This window comes from Bombina bombina, chromosome 2, assembly GCF_027579735.1.
Source record: "Bombina bombina isolate aBomBom1 chromosome 2, aBomBom1.pri, whole genome shotgun sequence".
Lineage (NCBI taxonomy): Eukaryota > Metazoa > Chordata > Amphibia > Anura > Bombinatoridae > Bombina > Bombina bombina.
The window spans coordinates 405,776,489-405,788,779 of record NC_069500.1 but is presented as its reverse complement, the minus strand read 5'-3'; the positions used below and the strand labels follow the sequence as shown (position 1 = coordinate 405,788,779).

Below are 12,291 nucleotides of genomic sequence, written 5' to 3'. Positions count from 1 at the left end.
GAGGGCTGTGTCTTGGTTGACAAATGAATGTAGGATTTTTAAGAGGAGACTGTGTTGAAAGCAGTAAATAGATCAAGAAGAATTAGTAAGGAGTAGTGTCCATTTGCTTTAGCTGATAGCAGATAATTTGTTACTTTAGTAAGAGCGGTTTCTGTTAAGTGTTTAGGGTGGAAACCAGATTGAAGTAGATCAAGTGAGTTAGTTGAGAAAAAAATGAAAAATTGAGTTAGGGTGGCTATTATAAACTAGTCATTCCAATACTTTGGAAGCAAAGGGAATTAAGGAGACTAGCTGACACTTAGAAGGGGTGGAGCGGTCAAGCGAGGGCTTTTTTTAGGATTGGTATGATTGACACATGCTTAAATGTAACAGGAAATGTGCCAGTGGTGAAAGATTGGTTAAAGAGATGAGTTAGGGCAGGTGTTAGAGAAGCAGAGAGAGGGGGAAAAAGTTGTGAGATGAGCAGAAGATAGGAGTATGAAGACTTGTTTCTCACTTAGAGGAGGAAAGTAATAGAGAATTTTTTTAAAAGATGGGGGTGGGTAGGAGGGATGGGTTTGAGGGATGTGAGGAAGAGATGTCCTTTCTAATTGTCATTTTTTTTATTTTTGAAGTGATCAGCAATAATCTGAGCAGTGAGTTTGGTAGTTGGTAGAGGTGCAGAAGGACATAGAAGGGAGTTAAAGTATGAAAATAGCCTTCTGGGGTTGGATGTGTGAGTTGACACAAGGGAGGAGAAATACGCTTATTTGTTCAGGCTTAGGACAGAGTTGTATGACCTGACGATGAATTTATAATGCTGGAAATCATCACAGGTGCGTCATTTCCTCCACTGACGTCCAGCAGTCCATGAACATTGCTGAATATAGCGGGTCTGTTTGGTCTGACATACTTGTCGTCGAGTGCATGATGCATGGCAAACGGAGGATGCAGCTTTGTCAAGTGTTGATTTTAGTGAATAATTTTACAGTAAGGCCACAAGATCTGGGCAAGAGAGGGATAAAATGTTGGAGAGTAGAGGTTTCAGTTGATCAAAAAAGTTTGTGAGATCCAAATAATTTAAAATACTGTAAGATTGCGTTTATTTGAGCGCTTATGAGGATGCTGCAGGTAGAGTAAGAGAGAAAGTTGGTAGATGGTGGTCAGAGAGAGGAAAGGGGAAGTTAGGGAAATTGGAAACAGCAAAGAAATTGGTGAAGACCAGGAAAATTGCGTTGCCTTCACAGTGGGTTGGAGTTGCTGTTCCAGTGGACATGCCAAAAGAGGTGGTAAGAGATAGATAGAAGTTTAAAGGCAGCAGGCATGTTAGAATTGTTGTCAATGGGTATGTTGAAGTCCCCTAAGATGAGAGAAGGGACATCATAAGAAAGGAATTGTGGGAACCAGGTTCAAAGCGGGCTTGAAAATGTGATCCTGGACCAGGAGGCCGATAGATAACAGCAACACGGAGAGCAATATGGGAGAAGAGGCAGATAGCATGAACTTCAAAAGATAAGAAAGAAAGAAAGAAAGAAAGAAAGAAAGGGAGGGAGGGAAAAAATAGTGTCTGTCCCTGGCCTGGGAGTTTGACTAAAATTCAAGCCGCCATAGGACAGAGAGGCTACAGCAGTTATGTTAGAGTAATAATAATAACTAGTATTTATATAACGCCTTTCTCCCAGCTCACTCTCGGAATTAACCAAATCATCGGCTGAATAGTAATAGTTGCTATTATTACCCAATTTAATGATACTCATTTTATCAACCTTGGAAGGATGAAGGGCTGAGTCGGCCCTGCCGGGATTTGAATCTGTGATCTTTGAATAGGCTTTTGTAGTCAGGGCATTTTACCAACTCAGCTACCTCACCGGCATAGGAGTAGGAGAGACAAGTATCTGTGAGGACTAATAGGTTGTTATTGTGAAGTGAATTTGTTTACAGAGCGTGCATTTTAAAGGGCACAAGAGAATTGTGTGGTATTAACAGTAGTGCAGTTTATGAGGTTGAGAGGTTTATGAGGACAAGGTTTTGGAGGATGTCAGTCTTGTCTAACTAATGTTGTGTCTGGTTTACAGGAGAGGAACCTAAGGAGGAGTGTAACTAGCCCGGCTTCTGTATCTGAATGGCTGAATTCTGATTACACTAGTGTGGATCTCAGTGTAGAAGAAAAATGTGGTGAAAACAAGGAGCTGGATCCAGCCAGGCAGCGGACCTGGAGTGTTCGTACTTTTAATAACATACTAACTCCAATACCCCAGCTTCAAATGAAATGGCCTGGCCGAACGTCCAGTGGATCATTCACTAAACTCGTTAACAACGTATGTATATACAAGCCCACAACTATAACTCAGACTAATTTAAAATAAGAGCAATATTAAATTTTATGTTACAAACTGCTATAATTAAAATAAATATGTATATGAGGGTTTAGAATACTGTACTTATGTTTTGATTTCAAGAGTTTTATAGTTTAATTATTATATCATTACAGGTACATATTTCCAAATCCGGAATTTTAAAATCTAGAATTATTACGAAATCCAAACTTTGTTCAATATATTTTTTTTAAATAAAATGATTAAAAATATTCCCAGCCAGTAAATCACTATCTTTACTGCCTCTGTGCCTTTGCTCTGTTTTTTTGTGTTATAAAATACAAATGATATTCTGTATAGTCGATATTTATTCATCCCCTCTCTGAGCTGTGATATATTACAGAGTTAAACATACAAATATTCAAAGCCCTTTCTAGTCCCAATTAGTTTGGATAAAATGTTTTGTACCTGTAGCAGACATGATACCTGCTGTTTGTTTACAAGCCATGGGTGATAACTGTGTGTTGTACCTGGGGGAATAACAGAAACTACTTAAAAACAGAGCATGTGGAATTAGCAAACGTAAAGACTAACTGACAGGGACTGCTTATTTGTTAATTGTAAATTAAAGCGTATGCATTATTATTATATTAATGAAGTGCTTAATAGTAATTTTCCTCTTAACTTGTTCCCATTGATTTGTTACAGCAGTTGCATAGTATTAAATGTATTGGAAATCACTTGTTTATGTTTATTCTTGCATTTGAAATTGGTGATTTTGCTCATTACATTTATCCCCCATATTAAAAATAAGATAAGCAGTTTTTTCCTTCTTGCAAATTCAACCCTTTTAAATGGGCATGCTCTTGAGAACAGTGGGTTGTGTTGTCAATGTACAAAAACAGTTATTGCAAATACAAAAGTAAAACTAAAGTAACGGTTCCTAGTACATCTAATACTCTGCAGTTGGTATAACAATTCTTTAAAGTGACAGTCTACTCCCAGAATGTTTATTGTATTAAAAGGATAATCCCTTTATTACCCATTCCCTAGTTTAGCATAACCAGCACTGCTATATAACTACACTTTTTTTTTTTAACCTCTGTGATTACCTTGTTTCTGAGCCTCTGCAGACTTAGCCCTTATCGAAGATCTTTTGAAAGACTTGCATTTTAGCAATTGGTGCTGACTCTTAAATAACTCCATGGGAGTGAGCACAATGTTATCTATATGACACACATGAACTAGCTGTGTCTAACTCTCAAAAGATAAGATGCAGTCCAATGGTTTAGAAATTAGCATATGAGCCTCTCTAGGTTTCGCTTTTAACAAAGAATACCAAAAGAGCAAAGCAAATTTTATGATAAAGTAAATTGGAAAGTTATTTAAAACTGTATGCCCTATCTGAATCATGAACGTAAAATTTTTACTAGACTGTCCCTTTAAAGACACATTAAGTGGGAAAGGTGTAGTAAAGTGTCCCTTGGGCCCTTTGGTTCTTATCTACCGTCAAATTCTATGTTTTTGTAAACCCTATTTAATGCATATTCAGCAATGCTAAAAAAAATATTAAAATTAGTTAGCATTGTTATGGTCAGTATATTTTGTATTTAAGGTGTTCTTGAATCTTATACACAGCTGAAGTAACTATTTTTGTTGTTCTTTAGGGTTGCACAGCACCATGTCCAGGGAAACCTGGTAGAGCTGGCTCAGTTGCGCAAATAGAGAGCAGCCGTTTGTATTCTGATTCCTCAGCAAGTAATGCTTCTTACCCTCTAACCAGTTCAGCACAACAGCAGCGCAAGTTTCCATCTTGCAACCTCAAAAAGTCTTGCTTTGCTTTTCTAAATGGTTCACCTGAATGTGTACGTGTTGAGGAAACTGGTGGTCTCCATGAGAATCACAATCTGTGCCACAAGCCTCAAGAGGACTTTACATGGTCAACTAAAAGCACATTCCCTAGAGGTGGTCGAGTTAAAGAGCCGCCTCTGGATTTAGAAATGGCAAAGGCTGTGTTTGTGATTTGCGAGGAGGCAGATGACCAGCAACCTTTAGTATTGGATGACCAGCTGAGTACCAGTGGATATTCCCAGTCTGCAAAGAAAGACTCCGGAACCATAAAATGCAAGGCAGATATCCACTCAATTAAACCCACAGAAGTTGTTTCTGACCTTGGCCCTTGGATAAATTCACCTGAAGGCTACAGGTGCCAGCACACAGCAGACATGCTGACATTGGCATCTGCAGATAACCAGAGCAAAAGGAATAGCACAGATATTGGCAGACATGAATCTGAATTTGATGCAAACTCTCTATCCCAGCAGGAGCTGACAACAGACAGAGTCATCCTGAAGCACCACACACCTGTGTGCCAGCATGCAGTTACATCCAATGATCTGGGCATTCCATGTAGCTCAGAGAAGACTTCTTAAGTAAACTGTTACACAGCAATTTTGACCAACAGATTGCTTTGTGTTGTAGCCATTGCCTCTATTTTTAAGGGATGTTCTCCAGAATACTAAAATCAGTGGTAACTGATGTATTAAAGGACACTATAATATGAAAGGAGAACATTTTTTGCAAAACTTACATACGTTTCCCACTAAATATTGTATTTTAAATCTGTCCACACTGACAAAATAACATACTTTTTTCTAGGGGGACAACTGCAAATGAATGCACGGTGCGCCTCCCCCCTTTTAAGATAAATATTATTATATATAATACATAAATAATGTTTAAATATTAAACTGAAGTAACGCACAAGGAGGCACATAACAGCACTGCACAAATCCCATAAATTGAACTACGCACAAATGGAGAACAACATATTATGGTATAGCACTGTGTTATCTATGTTATTTAATATAAAATACTATTAGAATGCTCTTTAAATACAAATTGTTTGCTTTTGTATGGGTATGTTCTTACAATTTGCACATCTGCCTATGTAGGACTTTACATTTTATCCCACCTTAAAGATAACCGAGTCGTTATATGATTAAAGATGTGTAAACAGAATTGATTATTATGCACCAATCACTGTCAAAGCAGAATGTGTGTAAAAAAAAATATAAGTAGTTGTAATATTAATATATATATATATATATATATATATATATATATATATATATATATATATATATATAACATATAATTGTAAAATATGCAATATTCCTATTAATAAAACCTTTGACAGACTTTCAATTTGGCTTAGAAAACTATTTTTGAGAGTAAGTTTTGTACAACTAAAATGTATTCTTTGAGCTTTGTCTTTTTTATATCAATATGTGGCATAGCTAATAATCAATGGGCCCAACCTTATCTTTATACAACTCAAAATCATGCCCAAACCAAAAAATCAAAACAATTAACAAAATAGTGGTTTAAAAGAAAATTTGCAAACAACTATTCCAATTTCATCAGAATTGACAGCCAGATATTTAACTTACTTAACTACAATGATGCCTTAATTACGCAGACAGCTAGCTTATATATAGAACCCACAAAAATAGAATCGATTTTTAAAAGCAGTCTATTCTCTTGTCCATTGGATCTTTAAAAGACATTTCTTTATTTAAAGTAACAAATGAACATTAGGATAATCTGAAAGTAAGAAAATCTTAATAAAAATAAACAAAAAATGGATGGCCACGTGGACACCATGAAAAAAAATAATTTTCTAGGTAAGCATAAATTATACTTTCTTTAATAAAGTTGGTGAGAGTCCACACCTGGGAACAAATACCTAAGCTATGGAGTCCACAAGTAATTTGAGCAGGACAAAAAAATGTTTACCTAATGTCCAGAAACTACTGCCTGAAAGACTTTCCTACCAAAAGCTGATTCAGAAAAAAACAAAAACATCAAAATGGTAGAATTTGAATAAAAAGTTTTGCCAGGAACCTAAAGAAACGGCTGTTGCCTTTTGACCTTCTTCTAGAACCAGGGAAATGAATAAACAAATTTGAGGATTGTCTTAAATCCTTAGTCACCTGCAAATAGAATTTCAAAGCTCTTACAACATCCAAATTATGTAAGAGCCTCTTGTTACGGTTACCCTTAGTCTCGCTGAGAGATGGACCGCTTAGTAGCCTGGATCCCTATTGCTAAAGAGGGGAGAAGCTGCTTTCCATAGTATTCTATATGAGTCTCGCAAATATAGAATAATCTCCCTTAGCTGCAGTACAGCTAGGATACCCTTCTGCCCACAAAAATGAGTCAACGCTGCGATTGAGGGTCAAACAAGAACTCAGGACTGGGATGCCCAGCCTGCTTTTTATTAAGGTTACATGCACACAGGGCACTCCCAGGGGGAGAGGGGGGGAAGCACAAAATCCCCCATCACACATTTAGATAGAGAGAGCGCTGTCCTTTGACAGGCCACAATAGGATTACAGTACTTAGGATAACAAGTTTACAAGTTCATCTTATCAATTAGCAGTCTGGCTCCAGAGGTGATTAGACAATGGGATTGGTTATCCCTAAACTTAGAGCTGAGGCCAGCAAATGTGTATTTAGGCAATAGTTTCTAAAAGCTGAAAAAAAAGAGTTAACTCTTTATGAAATGATACTTGTTACGGTTTTCTTGGAGCCCTTCTTAGGCGCTGGCTTGCTGGTTCAGGCATTGTTGCTGGGAAATAAGCTCTTCACAACAAAATAACTAATGCTTCTGTAACAGTGCTCCCTTTCTGTGGAACACTCTGGCAGACACGGTCTGACCCCTTTTCGGGGCAGATTAAGGCTGTCCAGACCGCTGGTTATGCGGGGTTATTGTCTGGACAACCCGTCGGCGTTGCCATTCTGTTTCCCAGGTCTGTAAGTAATGGTGAAATTGAAGGGTTGCAACGATAAGCTCCAACGTAATAGCCGGCCGTTATCTCCAGAGACCCGGTTCAGCCACACCAACGGGTTATGGTCGGTGACCAGAGTGAACTCCTGACCATATAAATAGGGAGTCAATTTCTTTAATGCCCACACCAAAGCCAAACACTCCTTTTCGACCGCTGCATAGCTGACTTCGCGGGGCAGGAGCTTCCGGCTGATGTAGGCAACTGGATGCTCCCCTCCATCTTCGCCTACTTGGCTGAGGACAGCTCCCAGCCCGAACATGGAAGCATCTGTATGGACGATAAAACGTTTGTTAAGGGCTGGGGCCGCCAAGACAGGAGCGTTAATTAGAGCATTTTTGAGAGCCTGGAAAGCCGTTTCACAGTGGGGAGACCACAGGACCTGTCGAGGTAAGTTCTTCTTGGTCAAGTCAGTCAGGGGTTTGGCAAGTGTGCTGTAGTCTGGTACGAACCGTCTATAGTACCCTGCCGTGCCCAGGAAGGCTAGGACCTGAGTCTTAGTGATGGGGGTGGGCCAATTGGCGACAGCTTCTATTTTGGCCGGCTCTGGTCGCTGCTTTCCACACCCCACCCGGTGACCCAGGTACTGTACCTCGGCCATCCCAAAGTGGCATTTTTCTGGCTTCAGAGTCAGGCCAGCAGCCTGGATCTGATCCAGAACCATTCCCACATGAGCTAAGTGGTCCTCCCAGGACTCACTGTGGATCGCTATGTCGTCCAGGTAGGCGCAAGCAAAACTCTGGAAGCCATCCAGGAGCCTATCCACCAAGCGCTGGAATGTAGCTGGGGCATTCTTCATCCCAAACGGCATTACCCTAAACTGATATAAGCCGAATGGCGTGACGAATGCCGACTTGGGGATAGCCTCCGGGGCCAGGGGAATCTGCCAGTAACCTTTGCAGAGGTCAATAGTGGTCAGGTAATTTCCCCTGGCTATACGATCGAGTAGCTCGTCTACCCTGGGCATAGGGTAAGCGTCCGTCACGGTATTTTCATTGAGCCTCCGATAGTCTACGCAGAACCGGGTGGTCCCATCTTTCTTGGGCACCAAGACAACTGGGGAGGCCCATGGACTATCGGAGGGCTCAATTACCCTGAGCTGGAGCATCTCATCGATCTCCTTCTTCATTCCTGTCCTAACTGCTTCGGGGATTCGGTATGGAGCCTGGCGCAAGGGAGCTTGTCCCGGAGTATCTACCTGGTGGGTGGTTAAAGTAGTGTACCCTGGCTTCGGGGAGAAGGTGAGGTGTTTGGACTGGAGGAGTTGGTTGAGCTGCTCCCTTTCAGTGGGGCTAAGTCGGTCCCCTATCTGAACCTGCGCCACTATACCTGTGGGGAGACTCTTTTCTAATAGGTCTGGAATGGGTAAACTGTCGGGGTCTTCCTGAGGGGAACAACATACGGCCGTCACGTTCTCTGGTCGCTCAAAATATTCCTTGAGCATGTTTACATGGAATGTCTTTCTAAGATTGTTGTCATGGCAGCTAGCTATCACATAAGTGGTGTCTCCCCTTTTCTCTACGATCTGGTAGGGACCCTGCCAGGACGCCTGCAATTTGTCTGTCTTCACCGGCTTAAGTACTAACACCTTTTGTCCTATGGTGAAGATTCTCTTTCGGGCCCCCCGATCGTACCATACTTTCTGTCTTCTCTGGGCCAACTGGAGATTAGCCCGCACGGATTTGGCTAATTGCTCCATTCGGTCCATGAGTTCCAGCACGTATGGCACAATGGGGACACCGTCAGCCTCCATCTCTCCCTCCCAGTGCTCCCGGATCAGGTTTAGGGGTCCCCGTACCTTTCTTCCGTAGAGCAACTCGAAGGGAGAGAACCCTGTCGTTTCCTGGGGCACCTCCCGATAAGCAAATAGGAGGTGCGGCAGGAAGCGTTCCCAGTCTCGGTATTCCTGAGTGAACGTCTTGAGCATTTGCTTGAGGGTCCCATTGAACCTCTCACACAGCCCGTTCGTCTGGGGGTGGTATGGGGAGCTCAGGAGGGACTTAATTTTGCAAACCTGCCAGAGTTGTTGGGTTAATTCAGCCGTAAATTGGGTGCCTCGGTCGGATAGGATTTCCTTTGGAAATCCTACCCGGGAGAACACCTGTACTAGTGCATTCGCTACCGTATCCGCTTGTATGTTGGATAGGGCGACAGCCTCTGGGTACCTGGTAGCGTAGTCCACTACGGTAAGAATGTAGCGCTTACCGGAGGGACTAGGGGTAGCCAGTGGTCCCACTAGGTCAATAGCAACCCGGCTGAAGGGTTCCTCTACAATGGGCATATTTACTAGCTGGGCTTTAGGGTGATCGCCTCGCCTTCCTACTCGTTGACACACATCGCAGGTGTTACAGTAAGTTCTAACGTCAGCGTGCACCCCTGGCCAAAAGAACGTGTGAGTAATGCGGTGTAGGGTACGGGTTACGGCTAGGTGGCCTACTAAGGGGATGTCATGGCCTATTTTGAGGATTTCTTGACGGTATTTGTGGGGCACTACCAGCTGTCGCCTACGCTGTCCCTTTTCTCTGTCCAGCGGTATAGTTTCCCTTTTTCCCATAAGAATGTTTCGTTATCTGCCCCGCCCCCTCCGGTCTCTGCTCGTTCCCGGTACTTTTGTAAGGTCGGGTCAGTCTTAGACTCTGCCTCGAAAGCATCTGGGGTGTCCCAGGGTATGGGGCCTAACCTGTCAGGCAAGGTCGGGGTAGGTCTTACCTGTGTCTCCCGCACTGGTGAGAGCTCTCGCTCCGTCCGGGCTTGGGCCCGTGTAGTCACTGGGTCCACCTCGTTGTTGCATACTGGAGCATAGGCAGAAGTCATGGGGCCCAAATCGTTGCCCAGTAGTACTTCGGCAGGTAAATTATCCATTAGGCCCACGTTCACAGCCCCCTTTCCCGCTCCCCAATCAAGATGCACTTTAGCTGTTGGAATTTTGTACACATCCCCCCCGCCACTCTAACGGCCACAGTCTGTCCGGATCGCTTGTGCTCTGGCACCAAATGACTCTGTACCAGCGTGATAGTAGCCCCTGTGTTTCGCAATCCTTCGGTAGATCGCCCCTCGAGCCATACCCTCTGCCGATGGTGCTGGCGGTTATCTGAGGCAGCATATACAGGGTCTGCCTCGTGAAGCGGCCCCACATATCCCTCCATAGGGGCCTCTTGGTTAACACAGAGGGCCCGGGCCGGACGATAGGACCCAGAGGGGTAATTGTAATTCCTGGGTGTCTGGTGCGTATTAAGGGGGCAGCTAGCCATGAAATGCCCTGGTCGCTTGCATCGGTGGCAAGTCGGTCTGGGACGCTCAGAGCTGTTATTGGGTGGTCCTGAGTGTCAGACGGGCCCTGTGGGCACCGGGGCTCGGAATTCAGCATGAGGGGGTGCACGGTAAACCTCTCTGGGTTCGACCCGTGCTGGAGCTCGGTAGTTCATGGGTTCGTGAAGACGGGAGTCATAATGTTCATCGGCCAATTTGGCTGCTTCTTCTAAGGTAGAAGGCCGCCTGTCTCGCAGCCATTCCTTCCCTTGCTGTTCCATGCCATTATAAAAATGTTCTAAGAGAAACAATTGTAAAATTTCCTCCCCAGTCACCGCTTTACTTCCGCTCAGCCAGTGATTTGCCGCTCTCCGCATTCGGTGCGCCCATTCCATATGGGTATCGTTAGGCTTCTTTTCCGTGCCCCGAAACTGTCGGCGATACGTGTCCGGAGTTACAGCGTACCGTCGCAACAGTGTCTCCTTAACTAGCTCATACTGTGTCACTTCCTCAGCACCCAGAGTACGAAAGGCTTCCAGGGCTCGCCCGGATAGTTTCCCAGACAATATCGTGGGCCACTCTCTGTTGGGAATCTGGTGCAGGGCACATTGCCTTTCGAAGTCCGCCAAATATTCATCAATCCCTGTCTCGCTCTCTAGAAAGGGTCGAAATGCCGCATAGGGTATCTTGGGCCTCCCAGCATTTTCGACAGGGATGATTACCTGCGGGGCTTCAGCATTGCGGTGTGCGTTCGCTAGGTTGAGTTCGTGGGCTCGAGTCTCTCGTATATCCTCGTCCTCCTCCGCCATCAACTGCTGTACCAATTCCATGGAGGGGTTCGGCCCGTATAATGAGAGCCTTTCCCGAACAATCCTGGTTTTTTCGTCACTAATCGTGGTCGGTGTTTCCGCCATTGTGAAGCTCTGATCCAGTTCGGTCAATTCTGCGATCAGCTCTCTCCTCGGCCGGTTGCTGGCGTACCCCCCTCTGCTTTCAAGTAAATCCTTTAGGGTTGTACGCTTCAATTTTTCGTAAGCGCTCTCCATCCGTTCTGTACCTCTCCTAGGAAATCCAGGAATATCCCGCCGCTGCCGCCAAATGTTACGGTTACCCTTAGTCTCGCTGAGAGATGGACCACTTAGTAGCCTGGATCCCTATTGCTAAAGAGGGGAGAAGCTGCTTTCCATAGTATTCTATATGAGTCTCGCAAATATAGAATAATCTCCCTTAGCTGCAGTACAGCTAGGATACCCTTCTGCCCACAAAAACGAGTCAACGCTGCGATTAAGGGTCAAACAAGAACTCAGGACTGGGATGCCCAGCCTGCTTTTTATTAAGGTTACATGCACACAGGGCACTCCCAGGGGGAGAGGGGGGGAAGCACAAAATCCCCCATCACACATTTAGATAGAGAGCGCTGTTTTTTGACAGGCCACAATAGGATTACAGTACTTAAGATAACAAGTTTACAAGTTCATCTTATCAATTAGCAGTCTGGCTCCAGAGGTGATTAGACAATGGGATTGGTTATCCCTAAACTTAAAGCTGAGGCCAGCAAATGTGTATTTAGGCAATAGTTTCTAAAAGCTGAAAAAAAAGAGTTAACTCTTTATGAAATTATACTTGTTACGGTTTTCTTGGAGCCCTTCTTAGGCGCTGGCTTGCTGGTTCAGGCATTGCTGCTGGGAAATAAGCTCTTCACAACAAAATAACTAATGCTTCTGTAACACCTCTCTTTATAATTATTTTGAATAGGACAAAGGGATGGACTAACAATCTTACCTTTGGCAAGAAATCAAACTTTGTTCTTAAAACTGTCTCATCCTGGTGAAAAAAACAAGATAAAAAGGCTCACAATAGAAAGCAGACAATTTAGAAACTGAAGATATTGCTAAAAA

The 12,291-nt window shown here is 43.5% G+C and overlaps 1 protein-coding gene across 1 annotated transcript; it reads left to right on the top strand.

Annotated features, from left to right (window-relative positions):
• The first annotated feature begins 659 nt into the window (after positions 1 to 659).
• LOC128647789 (uncharacterized) lies at positions 660 to 5,298 on the top strand. The gene is made up of 2 exons (XM_053700512.1): positions 660 to 2,297; positions 3,962 to 5,298. The coding sequence occupies exons 1-2, from the start codon at positions 2,244 to 2,246 to the stop codon at positions 4,724 to 4,726; spliced, it is 819 nt and encodes a 272-aa protein (XP_053556487.1). The 5' UTR covers positions 660 to 2,243; the 3' UTR covers positions 4,727 to 5,298.
• Positions 5,299 to 12,291: the final 6,993 nt, after the last annotated feature.

What these genes read in the sequence shown, in the direction of transcription:
- LOC128647789 (XM_053700512.1), top strand. Translation starts at nt 2,244, where the DNA reads ATGAAATGGCCTGGCCGAACGTCCAGTGGATCATTCACTAAACTCGTT. An exon ending in TCACTAAACTCGTTAACAAC is followed by an intron (nt 2,298 to 3,961) that starts GTATGTATATAC and finishes GTTGTTCTTTAG; the next exon opens with GGTTGCACAGCACCATGTCC.